This window comes from Canis aureus, chromosome 36 (genome assembly GCF_053574225.1).
Source record: "Canis aureus isolate CA01 chromosome 36, VMU_Caureus_v.1.0, whole genome shotgun sequence".
Classification (NCBI taxonomy): Eukaryota; Metazoa; Chordata; class Mammalia; order Carnivora; family Canidae; genus Canis; species Canis aureus.
This window is the reverse complement of record NC_135646.1, coordinates 30,081,496-30,104,975: the sequence shown is the minus strand read 5'-3', so window position 1 is coordinate 30,104,975 and position 23,480 is coordinate 30,081,496. Positions and strand designations below refer to the sequence as shown.

General features: G+C 36.6%; 1 protein-coding gene across 3 annotated transcripts in view; it reads right to left on the bottom strand.

Moving 5' to 3' along the window:
- The window catches only part of HIBCH (3-hydroxyisobutyryl-CoA hydrolase), a 96,221-nt gene that overhangs the window by 14,755 nt on the left and 57,986 nt on the right, over positions 1 to 23,480 (bottom strand). For all 3 annotated transcript variants that reach the window (XM_077885137.1, XM_077885140.1, XM_077885139.1), the window contains 4 exons: positions 14,428 to 14,573; positions 12,175 to 12,261; positions 7,680 to 7,738; positions 6,896 to 6,977 (listed from right to left, as the gene is read on the bottom strand). In XM_077885137.1, coding sequence (XP_077741263.1) covers positions 6,896 to 6,977; positions 7,680 to 7,738; positions 12,175 to 12,261; positions 14,428 to 14,573 — 374 coding nt within the window. The remainder of the gene's footprint in view (positions 1 to 6,895; positions 6,978 to 7,679; positions 7,739 to 12,174; positions 12,262 to 14,427; positions 14,574 to 23,480) is intronic.

Below are 23,480 nucleotides of genomic sequence, written 5' to 3'. Positions count from 1 at the left end.
ACACCTGAACTAGAGCAGGTCAGTCTAATTCACAGTATACTGCAGTTTCACAGAAATATTTTTATTTTTAAATATATTTTTATCACTCTGGAGGGTCATATTATTATATAAAAAACAAATAGCACTTTAAAGGAAATGGGCACTGTTATTTCTTTTAACTACAGCAAAGGCATAGAGCCAGTCCATCAGGAGTGCTTTTTGCAACCTTATCTAAAGGCTTTTCCAGTAATTTCTTAAAAGCCTTAACAATTTAAATAAAATGCAAAGATAATGTCTAAAGAATCAAGCACTGCTATTTCATGATACCCCAAATGCTCATGAGAGTGTTTTAGGGTCATCAGTGGACTGGAAAACTGTTTTCCCGTTTACACAAATTGATGTATTTTCCCCTAAAGGTTTATTGCACTTCTTCCCCAAAGGCACAATGTATCCATAAAGACCTCCATTAAATCACCCTTACTGATAGCAATAAACAGCACAGTGTAACGGGTACCTTTAGCAGATATAATACCTACTTCTATAGGCCAAACTGCTTTTAATATAATTTGGTATGTCATTTTTATTTTTTAACTTTTTAAAGATAATTAGCCTAAGGGGTAACTTAGATATAAAATTGACTCATTTTCAGTGAAAAGTTCTGTAACTTGATAAACATATACAGTTGTGCAAATACCCCTACAATTGAGATATAAGAACATTTCCATCACCTCAAAGAGTTCTCCTTCCCCCAACTCTACCTGCAGGTAACTGATCCGTTTTCTATTCCTATAATTTTGTATTCTCTAGAATTTCATAAAAACGAAACCATAGACTAAGTAGTGCTGTGTGTCTGCTTCTGTCACTTGGCACAATGCTTCTGAGATTCATCCGTGTTGTTTCATGTATCACTAACTCATCCTTCCTTGGATTTGAGCAGTATTCCAGTTTTGGGCTATTATAATAAAGTTACTATGAACGTGTGAGTACAGGCATCTGTGTGGACATATGTTTACATTTTTCTTGGGTAAATCCATAGGGGTGGGACTGTTGGGTCTTACAGTAAATGCACATTTAACTTATAAGACACTGCCAAGCTGCTTTCCTGCCAGCAATGTGTGAGTTGTAGATGTTCCATATCCTTGGTGTCAAGCTTTTAAATTCTAGCCACTCTAATAGTGACATCTCACTGTGGTTTAAATTTGCATTTTCCTAAGGATTAAAGATCCTGAGCATTTTTTCATGTGCTTAGTGGCCATTCATACATGTTCTGTGGGAAAATGTCCAGATTCCCGTTTTCTAGCTGCACTGTTTATATTCTCATTAACTTTTAAATGTTCTTTATATACAATGGACTAAAGTCCTGTTATCAGATACAAGTTTTGCAAATATATTTCTTTTCAGTCTGTGGTTTCTTTACTTTTTCTTCAGAGTGCCTTTCAAGAAGAAAAGTATTTAATTATAATAAAGATCAATTTACCAATTTTTTTCTTTTGCAGTTCTTTCTTTTTGCATTAAAAAAATCTTGGCTAACCCAAAGTCACAAAGATTTTCTATATTTTCTTTTAGAAATGGTACTGCCTTAGCTCCTACATTTAGGTGCATAACCCATTTTGAATTGCAGATGATGGGAAGGAATTCAGAGCATGTTACCTCAAGATATGACACTTTTACATATTGATTATTTTGAGTTAAAGGCACTTGAGAAACAATATGACTCTCTTTTTCTTCCAGGAAATAAAACTCACATGTAAATGATGCCTTCCCTGTAGCAGGAGGAAGACATTCTTATCACCAGAGATAGGGAACCTGGGGTCAAGAAAGCCATACAAATAAACCTTGTTAAACTAACCCTTATCTTGCCGGTTACTTCTTCACCATTTACTACTCCTTTCTCTTGTCAATTCTTCACAAATTTGTTTGTCTAAAAGGTACAAAAGCTTCCTCCTCTGGTTATTTGTTCACGTCTTCATTCCACTTTACGTGTACATGTAGGCTCCCAATTTAGTAAAATGTGTATGTTAATTTGGCTTATGTTGGCTTCCTTCTTAGGCTGGGCTGGAGACCCTCAGAAGACAAAGGAGAATTTTCTCCTCCCCTACAGGTGCAAGGGAAGAGTCAAGTCCTTTTTTTCTCTTGCATATGGATATTCAATTGTTCCAGAACCATTTGTTGAAAAGTTTATCCTTTCCCAACTGAATTATCTCGGGAGTTCTGGGCAGCCTTTACTTGAGTATAAACTCCCCCTCACTACTCAAGTGTAAACCTTCTCAATGATGGCAACATGAACTCCTCCCAGACCTGTGTGAGTCTTGTTAACTATTCAGACTACTGCTTTCTTTTGGTCCTTTCCCTGGTCTTGTAGAGTTTTACCTAAAATATGTACACATCAATAGTCTGAAATTTTCTGCAAGAAAGAAGCCAAGTCAATCTTAGGGTCTTCCTGTTTGTTTCCTTCCTCTCAGGAATCACAGTCCTGTGCTGCCTGCATTGTCCAATGTTAACAGACACTTGTTTCATGTATTTTGTCCACGTTTCTAGTTGTTTACAACAGAGGAACAATTTCTACTTAATTTTTCATGAACATCTGCCACTTTATTTTTAAATAGTACAGCAAATGGCTAATTCTCAAAGCTTACAGAAAGATTAGTAATCTTTTAATTTCTCTAATATTTTACACTCTTCTTTCTTAAAATCTATGCCTAATTATTCTTAGTTTTCCTTTTCCCCAAATTTTTCACATATATGATTTCTTTATAGAAGCTTGTCATATTCTTATATGTAAAACTGAGTTTGTTTTATTCTTCACAAAATGAACATTCAAAATCAAACAAATACATAAATCCCACACTGGTAATTAGAAAAAAGAAATTTCAAAGAATTTTTATAGTTTTCTAATATTCAGAAAAGGAACTCATATGTCTTTTAGCCTTTAACACAATAGGCTATCCTATTATATTATATTAATCATATCAATAACTACAAAAACACCTAAAAGACAAGTCAAAAGCAACACTGGTTTTCTTGGCCATTTACCCAGGAACACCTTCCTGGACACCAATTGGACCCACTGTTCCTTGCTCTTATTTCTCTGTCTCTCTGGCCGTGGACTTCATACACCAGCACTCCTAAGAATTAGTGACCCTACTGAAATGAAATACCTTTGCTTGGCTTAGGGTTCTTGGTGACACATTTGGGCTATAGGAGGGTGGGGTCTCAATCCTTCTATTCCTATTTCTTTGATTATTGATACACTTGCAATTCTAAAAAGACAAATACTTCTCTCATTGGCCCTGAAGAACTTTCTTTACTTTGGCAAGTCTACTAGTCTTATTACCAGAAAAGGGAGAGGAAACAGGATAGCATTTCCTACAGCTCAATCATATTTAAAAACCAAAAACCCAACTAAAAAATGGGCAAAGGACTTGAAATAGATATTTCCAAAAGAAGATAGAAATAGCCAACAAGCATATGAAAATATATTCAGTATTCTAATCATTAGGGAAATGTAAATCAAAACCACGATGTGCTATCGCCTCATAGCCCTTAGGATGGTTACCAACAAAAAGACAGAAAACGAGTTGGCAAAGATGTACAAAAATGGGGAACTTTATGCACTGTTGTTGGTGGGAATATAAAAGGTGCAACTGGTATAGAAATCAGTATGGAGGTTCTTCAAACAATTAAAAATAATTACCATATAACGTAGAAATTCCACTTCTGGGTATATATCCAAAAGGATTAAAAGCAGGGACTTGAAGAAATATTTGTATACCCATATTTATAGCAGCATTTTTCACAAAAGCAAAAAGATAGAAGCAACCCAAATTAAATGCCCATCAATGATGGATGAGCAAAATGTGTTTATATACATAATAATGGAATATTATTCAGCCTTAAAAAGGAATAAATTCCTGGTACATGCTACAACATGTATGAACCTTGAAACATTATGCTAGGTGATATAGGCTAATCACAACAGGACAAATGCTGCATGATTCCACTTATGTGAGGCATCTAGAGTAGTCAAATTATAGCAACAGAAAGTAGAAGAGCAGTTGCCAGGAACTGGGGTAACGGAGAAATGAGGAATTGTTTTTTAATAGGTATAAAATTCAGTTTCGTAAGATGAAAATGTTCTGGAGATTGGCTGTACAACCATGTGAATATACTCCACAAAACTGAACTATATACCTAAAAATGTTAAAGATGGAGAATTTTATGTTTCATGTATTTTACCACAATTAAAATGTGCACACATGCAGGTGAGAGCCTGGCAGTTGGAGACTTTGGTTAAATTTTCCCTAATATAAGCTATGCACCACAACATTTAAATTGCCCAAATAGCTTACATGGATTGTTTGGCATCATGAACAAACTATACCAAGACAGGGATTAAAAGGAGATTAGAGGAGTTCCAACCACAAACATTAAAAAAATAATAAAATAGGGGATTCCTTAGGTGGCTCAGTGGTTTAGTGCCTGCCTTTGGCCCAGGGCACGATCCTGGAGTCCCGGGATCGAGTCCCGCATCAGGCTCCCGGCATGGAGCTGCTTCTCCCTCCTCCTGTGTCTCTGCACACCCCCCCATCATAAATCAATCAATCAATCTATCTATCTTTAAAAAAATAAAAAATCATAAAATCATAAAATAAAAATAAAGGAAGTATTGAACTTTGAAGGAAAATCTAAAGAAAGGACACGAGAAGTCATAAACTAAAGTACTATGAAAATTGTGTCAGTTGTAAAGAATTTATGAGTTACTCAAATTTGTTATTTTTTTAACCTATGCTATCCTATGATGATTAGCAGTAAAAACTTTAGAAATTTAAAGAAAAGATTAAAAAACCACGTTTTTATTTAATGATTAGCAAGCACATAGAAAAGATTACGTCCTTCCCCATGAACAACTGTGGAAAGGAATCTTATACATGGAGCAGACAGTTGCAACTTGGAATACACTTGGGACCCACAGAAGGAAGACAGGAATCCCTGAAGAGCCCACAAGGCTTAAGAGCAATCCCGGAAGCATACTGACACAAATAGTAGAATCTTTTTTTTTAAATTGTTCAAATGTCTGATCTGCAAACCTTTCACTGGAGCACTAAAAGCTATTTTCTCCCTCAGGGCTGTTTTTCGGTGTATGTCTCTGGGTGAGATAATTAAAAGGAACCCTGTCTCTTGCTCTATCAGGGAAGCCTCAGTTGGGACTTTTTGATCCTCACATCGTGTTGTTCCAGCAGAAACTAACATTCTGGAGCCACACCTGAGCTATAGATCAATGGAATAAATATGAAAACATGTTGTGACGAGCGTGCTGAGGTGATCCTAGCCTACAGTGATCCTGGCTGTGATGGGTAGCTTGCCAGGGACCCTCTTCTGGGTGCAAAATAATCACATGGCAGAGGGAAAGAAAGAAAGTTGAAAGAATATTTCAATTCCGTCCCTTGGTTCTGGGGTAGACCAGTGGTTTTAAAATAACATGTCATCTTGCATAGCTGTATTACTTTAAAGTGACATCATTTAGCTTACGAGGTAATATGCTGCATGACTATTTTCAAATGAAATAACTAGATGCTTACTTAATTGGGCCCTATTGCTGGGGGGGGGGTACCCAGGAATACTAGTTTCTATATTCTCTGAAAACAAGAGAACCAGCTTAACATCAGAATCCCTGAAACATAAAAAAATGATTATCTACATTTACTGGAGCATTCCTAAAAGTTAATACATTAATTTGCTTTTGTTGGTTAAGGAAACACATGACTCGTCTATCTCCTCTAATTTATGCCTCTCCTCGGAAGTTAACAGAATTCTAATTAAGACCCTAAGAGACGAATTTGGGACTCCCACCGTAAGAATATAGTAACAATGGGAGGGGCTCCCGGGTTGCTCGGTGGTTAAGCATCTGCCCTCCTTCTGCTCAGGTCACAGAGTCCTGGGATGGGGCCCTTGGGCTGTCAGGCTCCCTGCTCAGTGAACAGTCTGCTTATCCCTCTCCTCTGCCCTCCCCGCCATCCCCGCTCCATCCCTGTGTGCGAGGGTGGCTCTCAAATAAATAAAACCTTTACAAAAGAGAGAGAGAGTATAGTAACGCACGTTTTCATCTTCACAGGTGAAATTTTATATCTTTTGTCAGTTTATATTCCGACAACTGCAATGTGACAATTACACCTATACACTGAAAAATACTATCAGGTGAGGACAAGCTACAACCTCTCTCTTTAAAGTAAAAGGAAATATACTTTGCCTTTCCTGTGTGTAGACGTCTGCAGCATTCCACGTCTCGTAATCATGCTATAGTTCCAAGCACGTCAGTATCCAGTGTGCTCTCCTTTACACAAAAACAGCTTTTCTTTTGCTGTTACCAGTGGAGTCACATCTTAGAAAGATCAAAGTGTGCCTAACACTGTGAAACACGGCTTAAAACTCAGTTATGGGTACAGATGGGGCCTCTTTCAAAAGACTCTTTTTTTTTTTTTTTTAATTAAACTTACTGCTTAGAAAGACTGTTTTACTGATCTGTTGCATATTGAATTGAATTTATAGATTAATGGCACAATTACAATATATTATAAAAAGACTATTCTCCAGGAACCCAACCCTTCTAATAAAAATGTCCTTAAATGCTTCTCCCCAGGGCAGGGGGGACTCCCGGGGGGGATGACGGCGTCTACTGAAGCCTCTCTTTTCTGCAGCCACAGGACCTAAAAACAGCTCAGCTTTGCTGTCAGCGTCCACCGGTAGACAAGGCACTTGAGTTCAGATAAAGGTTTTGTGAAAATGCTTCCTGAGACTCAACTGAGCTCAGAAAAATGCCTGTGAGCGGGCTCTGTCCCCACCTCGGAGTTCTGACACCTTCGGGGGCTTCCTTACCAAGAGCTCACCACGCTTGGGTCGGGAATGGTCCGTATCTTACCTTCAACTGTTCTAGGGCAAAGGATGAGCCATCCTGCTGTAGATTTTCAATAATCTGTTCCACAGTATTGGCCGAGAACCAACTATAAAAAAAGAAACACATGATTTCACCAACCAGTAAGCGACCTCTTCTTTCCAAAATAGCGATGAATCTAGACACAGGCTTTCCCCAAACTCCACTTCTACAATGAAAAATTTTCCAGACTATTTTACAGGATGATGCAATAAAACCTTGCTTCTCTAGGTAAGTGTTTGCAGTCTACTTTTATTAATGCAAAATAAAGCCTAAATTTTCTCTTAGGCTTTCTTGCATCTATTACGTGTAAATAAATACCTTAACTGTGAAAAACTGCTGATTTTAAAATGTAGAGATAGTTGTCTTGTTTTCCAATAGTTTTCCTCCTCTTATGTTCCTTAAGCCAGTCTATCGATCTCTCAAATCACTGCACAAAAAAATCCTCTGATCAGCTTCGTAAGACCTTCATAAAAAATGACTTAATGAAGATAGAAGGTAATTATTGTCTTCTAGCCTCTTTCCCATCAAAAAAAAAAAAAGTTTGCACTAAAATGAATCAGCATGATTGATTATTTCAGTATAATGGACTTATTTCCCCCCTGAAAGAGTAGGCAAGAAGCTACTTTAAGAAATGAAAATAAAAGCATCAGGCTAGCTGATCTGAGAATTCAGTGCATTATTAAACATGATGTTAATTACAGTGTTAGCAAATTCAATTTAATATCATCCTTCCAAGAGAAGAGATGTACTGAGGCCTCTCTTTAAGTACCTGTTTATTTTGTCCATGTGTTCCTCAAGTATAAAAGACTTGTCTTGATCAATCTTGGACTGTTTGAAAAAGAAAAATCTTGTAATTAACTTGAAGTACTCGAAAAATCCCTTAAAATGTCATATTTAATCTTTGTGAAGATTATCACTTTCAAATTATATCCAACAGTTTCATAAATAGCTACCACATGTTCAAAATTCAGATGACGTTATTCCAGACTAGTGCTTAAAGTGGCAAAGGAAAAATATGTTCTTTTAATTTATATTTTATTATTATATATGCTACATCATCATTAAAGTAGGTCAATGAACTGAGGATTGTAAGGGACCTGAGAAGTCATCCTGCCCAAATTTCCATTTGATACAGAACTCCTGCACCTCCCTGATATCTCTGTAGCACTGACCTCTAGGGAGAGAAAAAGAAGCGTGAGAAGGAACTCACAGGGCTTGAATAAGTATAGTTGGGATCTTTTTTTTTTTTTAATTCTGGACCAAATCATCCCTCTCGTGTTTATAGTTCTAGTTCATCTGCTTCCACCTCCTTTCTCACATGGTGTGGTTTCATGTCCCCTCACAGGCAGATCCTTCTTGTGCACAAGTCTCAGCTTATCAAGGTCCTTCCTAAAGTGTGGGATGTACACATTAACACAGGCATGACTGAATCACAGCAAAGGCTCCATATATCCTTGTTTACTTTGAATACAATGTTTTACTAATAGGACTAAGTCTGAGTCCATTTGGGGCCAGTTCTAGTATATTGCTTTTATTTATTTATTTATTTTTGGACCGGTGCCACCGTAGGCTACATTTCTCTTATTTTATAATAAATAAATTTATATTTGGTATTTTGGACTGAAATCCAAAATTTTCACTTATCTTTGTTGTAATTCTGTGATTTAAAATAAGAAATACACGGATCCCCGGGTGGCGCAGTGGTTTGGCGCCTGCCTTTGGCCCAGGGCGCGATCCTGGAGACCCGGGATCGAATCCCACGTCGGGCTCCCGGTGCATGGAGCCTGCTTCTCCCTCTGCCTGTGTCTCTGCCTCTCTCTCTCTCTCTCTGTGACTATCATAAATAAATTTAAAAAATTTAAAAAAAATAAAATCTTTAAAATAAGAAATACAGCCGAGCCTGGCTGGCTCAGTTAGTAGAGCATGTCACTCCTGATCTTGGGGTTGTAGGTTTGAGCCTCACATTGGGTATAGAGATTTCTTAAAAATAAAAATCTTAAAAAATAAAATACACATTTGGTCCTTGCCCATATATTTGTTCTTTGTTCTTGGCTCAAAGCTCCCCAAAACCGTGAAATTTCTTTAAGAAGAGCACCTTTTATTATATTTGGTCTTCTGTCCTCAGTTCCTGAAATATTCCTAACAAGTCCCTTTTGATCACAGTTATGTTAATGAGATGACTTTTGGAAAGCTCACAAGAATGGGGCTGGTGCCCAGGGGAACCAACCAGTGATTCCATCACTGGGACATTCAATTCCCCCTTTCAATCATGCCCCGCCCCAACGCCACCACCACCTCCCCACCTCCCTCCCTCTGCCTCCAGTGAGAGAAAAGGGACTGGAGATTGAGTTCAATTACTAAAGCCTAACAAACAGCCTGATCAATAGTGACCATGTAATAAAGCTCCATCAGAATCCAAAAAGATGGAGTTTGGAGAGCGTCCAGGTTAATAATGAACACATCCACCAGAGGGGAGAGCAGTACATCCCAGCTTCATTAGGACAGAAGCTCCTGGGCTTGAGACCCTTCCAGACCTTGCCCTGTGTACCCCTCAATGGACTTTTCATTCATATCCTTTAATAATAAACCAACAAAACTCTAAGTGTTTCCTTGAGTTCTGTGAGAAATTCTAGCAAATTATTGAACCCAAGGAAGGGGTCATGAGAACGCTGATTTGCGGCCAGTCAAGTACAGGTGACAAGCTGGAACTTGCGACTGGCATCTGAAGTGGGGGCAGTCTTGTGGGACTGAGCTTTGAGACTGTGGGATCTGAGGCTCACCCCAGTGGATAGCTCACTACCAAAATGAGTTGCAGGACACCCAAGTGGTGTTGCAGAGAATTGCTCGATGTGTAGAAAACCCACACATCAGGGTCAGAGGTGTCGTGGGTGTGATAGAAACGTGAGAATACTGGTAGTAGGTGGGAAACTTCCCACACATCTATTACCTTTCACATTGTTACTATTGAACAGGTCACTCTAAACTTGACGGGTTTTTTTAAAACCCATATTCTTTTACCTATTTTCTTAGTTTCAAATCAATTCGATCAAAATGCTGTCAACAGTCTCATCCAACTCACTGAGAAAAAACTGAAAAAGGCCAAGATGACTTTATTTATAGACTAATACCCACACATTTAGCAGAACTCTTTGGTAGGGCCCTTCCACTCCCACCCACCACAATCCATGCTATATTTACCCAAAATGAGAGACTGTCAAACGCTTTGACAAAATGTGATGAAATCCACATGTGCTCTGCGTTCATATTCATTGCACAGATTCGGGGGCTCCACCAATCCATATTCATGTTGTTCAGCTCTGAATAAATTTTTTATACTATTTTTCTAAATATTTCCTCCCCTTTCTCTCCTGTAATGAATTCCTAATAATTAGATATTAGACCTCCTGGAATAATACCACTACTATTCCTTTCTCTCCATTTTCCATTTTATTATCCTTTTTGTCCTCTTAGTTTTCCTCAAGCTTCAATTTTAATCTAATCTACTGTGCATTTTTCCCCCTTTTGTTATCACATTTCTTTATTCTTTGACTATTTTATAACATCTGTTATTTCACAGATGAAATATTTTCCTCTCATCTGAACAATTACAGTTTTAACAATTATAGTTTTTCTTTCTTCCTTTCTTTTTTTAAGTTTCCTCCTCCCTGCACTGTCTGCTTGCTTCAGGGGCCTTGTTTTGACCAATCTGTTTTTATGCTTGGCATAAAAAAAATTTTAGCATTAAGTGCTGAAATTAAGTAGTTTTATGAGTAAAGTCAATCACAGTTATAGGATCATCAATATTCTGATACATTATAAAATGATTAGGCAAAGACCTGGATGTTTCATTGTTGGGGGAGGGTGGTATCCTCAAATGTCGACATCTACAGGTTTTTTCCTTTTTCTTCGAATACACTGTTTAGGTATGGGATGGTGCTATTGACTGTTTGTGTCACCCCAAAATTCATGTTCAAACTCTAATCCCCAAAGTGATGGTATTTGGAGGTGGAGCCTTTGGGAGGTAATTAGGTCAAAAGGGTAGAACCCCTATGATGGGATTAGTGCCCTTATAGAAGGGACCTGAGAGCTCACTTCACTGTGTGGGGATATGGCAAGAAGGTGTCTGTCCATCTGCAAACCAGAAACAGGGTCCTCACAAGAATCTGATGGTCTGACATCTGATCTTGGGGTTCCCAGCCTTCAGAACTGTGAAAAGTAGAGTTTCTACTGTTTAAGCCACCCAACCTATGGTAGTTTTTTACAGTTGCCCAAACTATGATAGAGGATATTTAATAGTCTAGAAGCTAGAAAAAGAGGCTAGAGGTCTTCCTACTTGGTATGCTCTGCCTCTTTTCAGTAGAGGACCTCACTTCACCGTCCCTGCACCCAGCTAGGTCTGTCTGATTTGACCTAAAGAGTAAATTTCTACTCTTCAGCCAAGCTATGGAAGGGTAGCTGCTGCCACAGGAGAGAGACGTCTGAAGGTCTAACTGCTCCTTATACAAATGTGCAGGGATCCTCTGGTTTTTCTGCCCGCCTCCACATCCCAGTCTTCAGAGAACTCTGGTACCTTACAGAGGGTAGAGAGCAAGAACTGGCTTGCTTCTTACTGGCCTCCCCCGCCGAAGGATAAGATATTTCAGTGTTCCCAAATATAAAGTAGCTGCCCTCATTCTTCTCTTTTTAAGCTTCCAAAATATTGATATCTCATGCCTGCCACTGTCTCCTCTTCTGTTCTATTTGTCTTTGTGATTTTGTGCCTTTTTTATTCCTTTATTACAATTTTAGTGGGCTTTCAGAAGGGAGCATGTATTCAGCCCATCATCTTTTACTAAAAGTAACATTTTTGTAAACTTTTAGCTCCTAAAAGAAAACCTAAGTTACACAACATAAGTCAGGAATTAAAAGTGAATACTACGATATACTTTATCATTATATTGAGACATGTGCCAGAGTTTCACTGGTGGCAGCTCAACAGCATCAACGCTGTAGAAGTGTCACGGTGCACCATGAGGGCCAATAACAAGGCTACACGCTGAAATTCACCAGCAGTGAGAAGACGTGTAGTTGTGCGCGAAGAAGTCATCTTCTTGGACAGCTGTCCTACCAGTCGTGAAGCTCTGATCCTTCCATCAAGCTTTCAAGTTAATAAATCCCAGCATCTTTATATTCACAAACAGTAACATTCACCAACAGCTAAGTTTTTCAATTATTTCCCCTTCCCCGTGAATTAAAATCTGAGGTTAGAATCCTGACCAAATTACCTTTGTATGGTAAGCATCTAAGACATCTGCAATATTTTCTTTTGAAGGAGATTTTAGGGCTAACAGATCTTCTTCCAACATGTCCAACTAAAAGAGGGGGAAAAAAGGGAAAACAGATTTGAACCCCAATGCAAATACAGACTTTAAGAAACCTTATACTCTGGTTAAAAATACTTGTCTTAAAATTATGATGTGCTCTCTTCAGCTGAATCAGTGAAGGAACTTTTCTCTGAAGTTGAATGCACACACATTCCCACACAGCAAATGTTGCCTTGCAATTAGATAAAGATGGAAGAAACTAAAGAGGAGAGAGACATTTATCTTTGTTTCTATTAAACACTTGAAATGCAGTACTACCACCAAACACTTGAATTATAAATTTTATTTTAATTAATTTTAACTAAAATTGCCATATGTGACTAATGGCTACTATAGTCAATGCACATCTCTATAATACAGCCACACTTAACTCTCCATCTATATCTCTCACATACTATTCAATGCTCAGCCAAATGGGACTTTTTGTTGTTTTCAACACATAACCAAGCTTTCCTGCCACTCACTTGCTCATTATATGTTTCCTTTATTCAGAATCGCTTGTCCTAATAATATTCATCTTAAGGCCCAGCTGAACTACAACCTCTGTAAGAAAACCTCCAGTCTTTTCTTATAAGTTTTCTCCCCTTACAAATCCATGGAGACCTTTCTGCATACTCTTTGTTTATACTTCTCATATTCTACTCCGTCAGATCAGTCAGATGGTTATCTTTTATCTTTCGTACCCACCTCTAGTTTCATCTCCAACATTCATTACTCATTTCTCTTATCCTCTACAGGCACTGTGAATGGCAGTCTACACACTGCAGAATTTATTACTGGGCAGGTTGACAAAGAAGGGATTACACTGTGGATCAGCACTCTCCTCCATCCTTAACTAAATTCCACTCTCATAAAGGGTATCCCTCCAGAGTAGATAATGAAGTTCACGTTTGCCTCCTGTTACAGCTCAAGGGAAGGGTTGGACAGTCACCTACTCAATGTAACTACAGATGCCCCTAACATGGAGAAAGATCTGAAATTTCAAGCAATGTGATAGAAGGTTCTCATACTATATATATGTTATATACATATAACATTTCTTTTCCTACCCCAAAACACCCCTCCCTCAAGATCAGATATCCATTTGGAGATCCATTTGGAGATCTATGCACTTCCTGGAAAGCTAAGTTCACCCCATAGTTCCAGAAATGAAACACATTAACTCACATAAGGTGAGTTAGCCAATGTAGGCTAACTGGCTCATGAATTCAAGCCAGTTCAAGGAGAATGAACTCCCAGTTGAAGCAGAATAAATCCCAAATTTCTTGAAAATTCTGAGGCAAAACCACTTTGAACTGGATTTTCTGTTACCTTTACCACAAAGAGATTCAAATACTATGGTAGCAACTGCCATCCTCATTTAGAGATGGGCAAACTAGGGGATAAAGAGACTAAATCTCAAGCTAGGATTTAAACCTAAGCTGTCTGTCTGTATGTTCTTTGCTACAATGCTATTCTGTGCTAAAAAAAAATTGGCCACACTGTTTTAAAAAAAAAAGACGAAGATAAGTAATAATACGTGTCCCTTGCAACAGATATTCTTTTTTTTTTTTTAATTTTTATTTATTTATGATAGTCACAGAGAGAGAGAGAGAGAGAGGCAGAGACACAGGCAGAGGGAGAAGCAGGCTCCATGCACTGGGAGCCCGATGTGGGATTCGATCCCGGGTCTCCAGGATCGCGCCCTAGGCCGAAGGCAGGCGCCAAACCGCTGCGCCACCTAGGGATCCCAGCAACAGATATTCTTTAGAAAAGTTTTTAAGGCCATATTTTACAAATGTAACTCTTAAATGCACTAGTAGGGAAACTCACAACCAAGAGGACTTTTCAAAAATGTTTTTATAAAATAAAAGCCTATCTGTTTATATATAAATTTAGATTTTTTTAACCAAAGTATAATTATTCATGAAAAAATATTCACTGAAGGTGCCAGGCAAAACAGCCCTGAATCCAGACATAATTATCTCCATTTTGCACATGAGGAAACATGATTGGAGAGCTTAACTACCTTCCCAAAGGTCACACAGCTTTAAACAGTAGATCCTGGATTCAGACCCATGTCTCACCAAAAGCCTGTGACCTCAACCAATTATACTGCCTCCCCATGCAATGAGTTATTCCAACAACACAAAATGCAATAATCCAAGTAATTACCTTTTCAGAATCTACAAAATGTGTAGCAATTCCTGCTGCATACACATCTCTTCCTTTCAGCCTGAATCCTGTTAAGGCAAGGAAGTAACCAAGTTTTCCTTGAAGTCGTGGCAAGAAATAACCTCCACCCACATCAGGGAATAGTCCTGTAATTATATAATGAAATGAGATAACAATGATTCAAGTTAAAAAGACGAATATAATAACTCTTGAGATCAAATGGCCATTTCTTTCTGGAATTTGAATCTATACTAGAAATATTATTAAACTAAGTACTATCCAATGCAATCAATATTACAAAAGATTTGCTATTAAAATGTTCTAACTTGAGTATTTTTCAAAATTTTCATGTCTCATTTCTGTAGGAGTCAAAGTATTTGATGGCATAACTTTTTGTATTTAAGTAGTACTCATTAAATATTACCTAAAAAGTTCCTTATCACTATTTTTAATAATCTCTGAAATAGTAAAAACTGAGAAAATATTTTCTTTCCAAATAAGAAAAAATATGCATAATCTAAAGCTACATTATGTGAAAACTCATTATTACCAATCAAATCATAGTCTATTCTGTTAATCCATTATCTAATATTCAAGATATTTACAGTGATGCAATAACCTTTAGTCCTACCAAGAATAAGTTTATACCTAATAAAATCACTTGTATTTACTCTTATCTTAGCCATCTTTTTTTTAATTCCCTTATTCTCTCTACTGTAACAACCGAAAATAGTGTAAATGCGAATACTTGCCAGTACACTACTTTTTGATATTTAAGAGCTCCTTAAAAACTCTAGTTTTATAATAAAGATACCTATTCTAAGATTGCTTCATTTGATGAAGCTGAGATAAAAACACAAGCATTCAAATTCTTTCCAGTTCTACTTGACAAAAGTTTCCTAGACTTCAAAGAATTAGCATCATTCTACTGTAAATATCTCTTGGCACCTCAAACAAGGTAAGTCTAAAGTTGAATTCATGACATTCCCCGACTCCTGGAATGGAGTTCATCTCTTCCAGTATCACTCACCTCAATAAAGTGCACAACCATCCAGCCTTGACACCTTCTTCTCATACCATCCCTTTAATGATCATCCTGAAAGCTCTCCATACAATAACCAGAATCTTTTTAATAACTCAAGTCTTGAAAAGAGTTTTTTGCCTTCTACTGCTTAAAACTCTTCCATAACTCTCTTAGATTAAAACCAACACTTTATTAAAGTCTTCAAGACTCCCAATCACTTTTTCAAGTATATCTCTTACCTCTCACTACATTCCAGCTGCTCTGTTCTTCTTTCAGTTCCCCAACATTCTACAGTTTACACTACTTGCCCCACAGCCTCAGCAGCATTCTGCCCAAGTGAAAACACACTCTCCTGAAGTACTTTGCTCTGTTCCAGGGTACCACATTCTCTCTTTTTGCCCCTGACTCAACAGCTGCTTCTTTCCATTCCCTCTTGCTGTCTACTTCCTTCACTTGATCTCTACATGCTGCTGGGCCTAGGCTTGACCTCAGGCTATCCCTACATCCCTACTCATACATTTCCCTAGCACTTATAGCTCTAGATAACATCTATATGCTGATAAGTCCCTGTTATGAACTGAATTGTGGCACCCACAAAATTCTTAAACTGAAACACCGCCACCCACTCCAATGTGATAGTTTGGAGATAGGCATCTAAAAAAAAGGAGCAAAATACTACCCATAATGAGGTAATAAAACAATCAAAATTGACACAGAATTGACATAAACATAGGAATTTGTACAAGAGAACATTAACACAGAATAAATATATGTTCAGTTAAGAACACAGAAGATAAAAACTTAAATGATACTTCTAGAGACAAAAACTAAAATGAATATGTAAGTGGAAAACTACCTGAATGAGATTAAGGCAGATTAGACTTTGCAAAAGATTAGTGAACTTGAAGGCACAGGAATAGAAACTATCTAAAATGAAAAATGACAAAATTTTTTAAGTGAACAATTCATGATCCTAATATAAGTTTAAATGGAGTTGCTGAAAAGGGAGTGAGGGGAAAGAAAAATACTGAAGAAAGCATGCCAAATTTGGAAAATTCAACAAAAACTATGAATCTAAGCTTAATAAACACAAGCATAAGAAAGATAAACTACACTAAGACACATTATAATCACATAAGCCTAAAACAAATGATCAGAAAAATATTAAGAGCTGCAAGAGATAATAAAAACACACTTACAGAGGCACAAAGATGAAGAGGAAAGCAGATTTCTCATGGGAAACAACATGAGTGAGAAGACAGTGCAACAACATCTTTAAAGTACTAAAATTTAAAAATCAGAATAGAATAAAATTGTATACTGAGGAATCAAATCACTGACCTTGGCTTTCACCTTAGGAGGTCAAAGAAGGGATGAAACCCCAAGTAGGAAAAGAAAGAAAAGAGTAGAAAACAATAAAAGAGAAAATAAATAAGACAAAGAAGATAGTTTTTGAGATCAATAAATAAATCTCTAATTAGACTGATCAGGGAAAAAATGCAATGACTCAAGAATGAGAGACAAATATCACTACAAATTCTAAACACAAATACTAAAAAGATAACAGAAATTATGAAAAAACTTTATGCTAATAAATTGGACAAATTGCCTAAAAGATCCATCCCACCAAATTTTGTGCAAGAAATAGATCATTTGAATAGCCCCACATGTATTAAAGACTTTGAATTTGTAGTTGACAACCTTCCCACAAAGAAAACTTCAGGTTTTCATTCATGGATTCATTGATGAATTCTACCAAACACAGAAAAAATACCAACTCTACAGAAACCCTCCAGAAAATGAGGCCAGCATTACCCTTATTCCAGAAGGAAGGATATTACAAGAAAACCACAGACCAATGTCTTTCATGAACACAGATGCAAAAATTCCAAATAAAATTTTAAATTGTTTTTTAATTTTTATTTATTTATGATAGTCACAGAGAGAGAGAGAGAGAGAGAGGCAGAGACATAGGCAGAGGGAGAAGCAGGCTCCATGCACCGGCAGCCTGACGTGGGATTCGATCCCGGGTCTCCAGGATCGCGCCCTGGGCCAAAGGCAGGCACCAAACCGCTGCGCCACCCAGGGATCCCTAAAATTTTAGAATATCAAACCTGACAACATATAGAAAGGGTAACACCTCATACCACACTGAAATTTATCCTAGTAATGCAAGGGTAGTTTAATATTTAAAAAAACAATCAGAGTTAATTCACCATTAACAAATTAAAAAGAAAAACCAATAATCATCTCAACTGATGGAGAAAAAGTTTTGGTTTTTTAGATTCAAAACCCATTCCTAATAAAAACTCTCAACAATTTAGGAATAGAAAAAAACATCTTTATCCTGATAAAGGGCACATACGAAAAAATTACACCTAACCTCCTACTTAATTGAAGGACTGAATGTTTTCCCTAAGATCAAGAAGGCAGCAAGAACGCCCACACCTAACACCTCTATTTAACATTGTTCTAGAGGTTCTATTCGGTGTAATAAGGCAAGAAAAATCAAGAGTATCCAGATTAGAAAGGAAAATATAAAACTGACTTTATTTGTAAATGATGTAAAAATTTATACTAAAATTTATACCAATCTAATACAATCTACAAAAAAAAAATCTAGAATAAGTGAGTTTAGGAAGTTTGCAGGATACAAAGTCAATACAGAATCAATTGTACTTCAGATGGCAGTCCAAGATGGTGGCTTAGGAAGACCTTGAATTCACCTTCTTCCACAGACATACCAGATCTACAACTACAATATAAAATAATTCCTGCAGAAAAAGAACAAGAACCAACTGAACAGCTTCTGGACAAAAAATGGTATGAGTAACCATATATAGAACAGTGGGAGGGACACAGACAGTAACCACAGGAACACCACTCCCAATGTGATGACTTACAGTAAGGAGGGATATCACTGTGGAGCCCCTGCACAGACTTTCCCACCCTGGGCACAGCAGAAAAAGAAACAAAACAAAACAAACACAGTTGTTTAAAGAGCAACTAGCATGTAAGTGAAGGAAATCCACTTACTAACCCTACAGTATCCAGAAAATGGGCAGGGAACTACTGGAACTCTCTGGGATCAGAGGTGCCAACAAGTACCACATTTTATGGTCTCCCCTTCCTCCTCCACCATTACATTGTAAATGGGAGCATATTCCAGTCACTGTAATCAACCTACTAGGGTTGCCCTATCAGGTCCCAGCTTTCTAGTCCACACCAATTCCAGCTGTCCCCTAAAGGCACCCACCCCAGTCCCAGCTATCTTGTCAAGGTAACTCCAGAGCAGTGTACTCCTGGCCTATCCCTGCTCCAGCTCCAACCAGCCAAAGCTGCCAAGCATACCAGTCTACACAGAGGATGTTCTTACCCAAGGCCACTCCTTCAAGACTAAGAGAGGTAAATAGTCATTCTAATTAGCAGAAACAACACAGAAAGTCAAACAAGATGAGAAGACAGAGGAATATGTTCTAAACAAAAGAAGATAAAATCCTGGGGTTGAGGGGAACTTAATGAAACAGAGATAAGCAATTTATCAGGTAAACTACCTGATAAAGAGTTCAAAGTAATAGTCATAAAGATGCTCACTGCACTCAAGAAAAGAATGAAGGAACTTCAACAAAGAGAAAATATAAGAACCAGAGCTGAAGAATAACTGAAATGATACAGAAAGACAGATCAGCATCTGGCAGGCAGAACAGTAATTACCTAATCAGAATAGCAAAAAGAAAAAATAGTTTTAAAAAACAAGGGTAGCCTTAGGAACCTCCAGGAAAACATCAAGTAACATAAATTCATATTATAGAAGTCCCAGAAGAAGAGAAAGGGGCAGAAAACTTATTTAAGAAGATAATGGCTGAAAAGTTCCCTAACCCAGGGAAGGAAACAGACATCCAGGTCCAAGAATCAAAGAAAGTCCCAAACAAGAGGAGTCCAAAGAGACCCACGCCAAGACATTATAATTAAAAATAGAAAAACTTAAAAATAAAGAATCTTTTTCTTAAATTTATTTTTTATTGGTGTTCAATTTACCAACATACAGAATAACCCCCAGTGCCCGTCACCCATTCACTCCCACCCCCTGCCCTCCTCCTCTTCTACCACCCCTAGTTCGTTTCCCAGAGTTAGGAGTCTTCATGTTCTGTCTCCCTTTCTGATATTTCCCACACATTTCTTCTCCCTTCCCTTATATTCCCTTTCACTATTATTTATATTCCCCACATGAATGAGAACATATAATGTTTGTCCTTCTCCGACTCTTAAAGGCACCAAGAGAAAGATAAATAGTTACATTTGAGGGAAACTCCCTAAAACAATCAGCTGATTTTTCCCCAGAAATTCTGCAGGCCAGAAAGGAGTGGCAGGATATATTTAAAGTGACAAAAGGAAAAAACTTAAAACTAAGAATAGTCTATCCAGTTAAGGCTATCATTCAGAATTGAAGAGGAGTTAGAGTTTACCATACAAACTAAAGGAATTCATCACCATTAAACTGGCTTTACAAGTAATGTTAAGGGCTCTTTTTAGGAGAAAAAACTACAAATAAGAAAATATATGAAAGAAAATAATCTCACTGGTAAAGGCAAATATATAGTAAAGGCAGTAGGATCAGCCATTTGAAAAGCTAGTATGAAGATTAAAAGACAAAAATAATAAAATCAACTGTAACTACAATAAATAATCAATTGATACACAAAATTAAAAAATGTAAAATATGACATCAAAAGGAGGGAGAAGAGTAAAAATGTAGGGCTTTTAAATATGTTTGAATTTAAGTGACTATCAGCTTAAAACAGACTGCTATCTATATACAGGTTGATGTATGTGAACTTCATGGTAACCACAAACCAAAACCCGTAATAAATATACAAAAAATGTGGAGAAAGAAACCTAAACATAATACTAAAGAAAACCATCAAACCACAGGGAATACACCAATAAGAAAGGAATAGAGAAGAATCATAAAAACAACCAGAAAACAAAAGGACAATAAGTACTACCTATTAATAATTACTTTAAATAATTACTTTAAATGTACCAAATGCTACAATCAAAAGATATAAGGTGGCTGGAGAGAATAAAAAAAAAAGAAAGACCCATCTACATGCTGCCTACGAAAGACTCACTTCAGATCTAAAGGCACACACAGACTGAAAATGAAATTCCATGCAAATGGAAAATAAGAGAAACATTGTGTAGTAATAGTCATGTAAGACAAAACAGACTTTAAAACAAAGTCTGTAACAAAAGACAAAGAAAAGCATTACATAATGATAAAGAGGTCAATCCAAGAAGTGAATATAACATGTATAAATATTTATGCACCTAACACAGAATTCTCTAAATATATAAAAAATATTAACAAACATAAAGGCAGTAATACAGTAACAATAAATAGTAGGGTACATTAATACATCACTTACATCAATGGATAGATCATCCACACAGAAAATCAACATATTAAACCAAATGGACTTAAAGGTATAAACAGAATGTTTCTTTAAAAATGTACATGGAGTATTTTTCAGAATAGATCACAAGTTAGGCCACAAAACAAGTTCCAATAAATTCAAAGTGACTAGATCATAACAAGCCTTAATGGTATGAAACTTGAAATCAATTACAGGAAGAAAACAAGAAAAAAACACAAACACATAAAGACTAAACATGTTACTAAATAACCAATGGGTCAGTGAAGAAATCAGAAAGGAAATTTAAAAAATACTTTGAGACAAAGTATTGGAAAGGAAAGGAAACACAACTTCACAAATCTGTGGAATGCAGCAAAAGCAGAACTAAGAGGGATGTTCATAGAGATACAGGGTTACCTAAAAAAAAAAAAAAAGAAAGAAAGAAAAGAAAAAGAAAAATCCCCAAATAAACAGTCTACCTTTACACCTAAAGTAACTAGACTAAGAAAAAATAAAGGCCAAAGTTAGCAGAAGAAAGAAAATAATAAATATCAGAGGAGAAATAAATGAAATGCACTAAAAAAAAAAATCAATGAAACTAAAATTTTGTTCTTTGGACAAACAAAATCGATAAACCCATGGCCAGACTCATCAAGAAAAAAAGAAGGCTCAAATAAATAAAATCAGAAATGAAAGTAACAACTGACACCACAGAAATAAAGATTACTGTGTACATACTGTGTACATAACAGATTGCTATGAACAATTATCATATGCCAACAAATTGGAAAACCTAGAAAAAAACAAGATAAATTTCTAGAAGTGCACAACCCTTCAAGACTAATCACAAAAATATGAATAAACCAATTACAAGAAATGAAATTGATTCAGCATTTAAAAACTCCCAAAAAACAAGAGTCTTGGACCAGAAGGCTTCACAGGTGAATTCTCTCAAACATTTAAAAAAAAGTTAATACCTATCCTTCTCAAATTACTCCAAAAAATATAACTTTCAAACTCATTTTATGAGCCCATTGTTACCCTAATATTGAAAGCAAACAAAGCCACCACTAAAACAAAAATTACAGACCAATATCCCTGATAAATATAGATGCAAAAATCCTTAAAGTATTAGCAAACCAAATTCAACAATACAGTAAAATAATCATACACCACAATCACGTGGGATTTATTCCTGAAGTGCAAGATCAGAACAAAACAAGGATGTCTGCTCTTGATGCTTTTATTCAACATTGTACTAAAAGTCCTATCCATGGCAATAGGAAAGAAAATAAAAGGCATCCAAATTGGAAAGGAAGAGAGAAAACTGTTACCTCTTGCAGATAACATGATACTATATGGAAAACAGCGAAGAGTCCACCAAAAAATTGTTAGAATAAACGAATTCAGTAAAATGCCATGATGCAAAATTAACATACAGAAATAAACTGTGTTTCTACATCCTAATAAATGAGCTATCAGAAAGAGAAATTAAGAAAACAATCCAAAAAAAAAAAAGAAAGAAATCCATTTACAACTGTATAAAAAATAAAATAACCTCCAAAATAACAAAAACACTAATTCAATAGGATATATGCACCCCTGCATTTACAGCAGCACTATTTACAATAGCCAAATTGTGAAAGCAGTCCTAATGCTCAACGATACAGGAATGGATAAAGAAGAGATGATACACACACACACACACACACACACACGGATATTATTCAGTCATCAAAAAGAACGAAATCTCGCCATTTACAATGATGTGAATGGAGCTAGAGTATAATGCTAAGCAAAATAAGTCACAGAAAGATAAATACCATATGATTTTTCTCCTATATGGAATTTAAGAAACAAATGGGCAAAGGAAAAAAAGCAAGAGAGACAAACCAAGAAACAGATTCTTAACTACAAAGAAGAAACTGGTAGTTACCAGAGAGGAGGTGGATGGGGGGATGGTGAAATAACCCACGATGATTAAGGAGGATGCTTGTGATGAGTACTGGAGTACTAGGTGATATATGGAAGTGTCGAATCAATATACTATATACCTGCAACTAATATACATTGTATGTCAATTATATTGGAATTAAAATTAAAACTTAATTTAAAAAATAAAATTTTAAAACCACAATGAGATATTACCTCACACCTTGCAGATTGGCTATTACCAAAAAGCCAAAACCTAGTGTTGGCAAGGATGTGGACAAAAGGGAATCCCATGTACTGCTAGTAGAAACATAAATTGGTACAGCCACTGTGGAAAATATGGAGGTTCCTCAAAATCTTAGAAATCAGCAATTCCACTTCTGGGTATATATCAGAAAAAATAAAAATAAAAACACCAATTCATGCACCCCTATGTTCGCTGCAGCATTATTTATAATAGCCAAGATATGAAGCAACCCAAGTGTCCATCAAGAGATGAATGGATAAAGAAGGTGTGGGAGACACACACACACACATATCCAATGGGATATTACTTTGCCATAAAAAAGAATGAAATCTTGCCATTTGTAACAGTATGGATAAACTTAGGGATATTATGCCAAGTGAAACAAATCACAGAAAGACGAATACTGTATAATTTATGTGTGCAATCTAAAAAA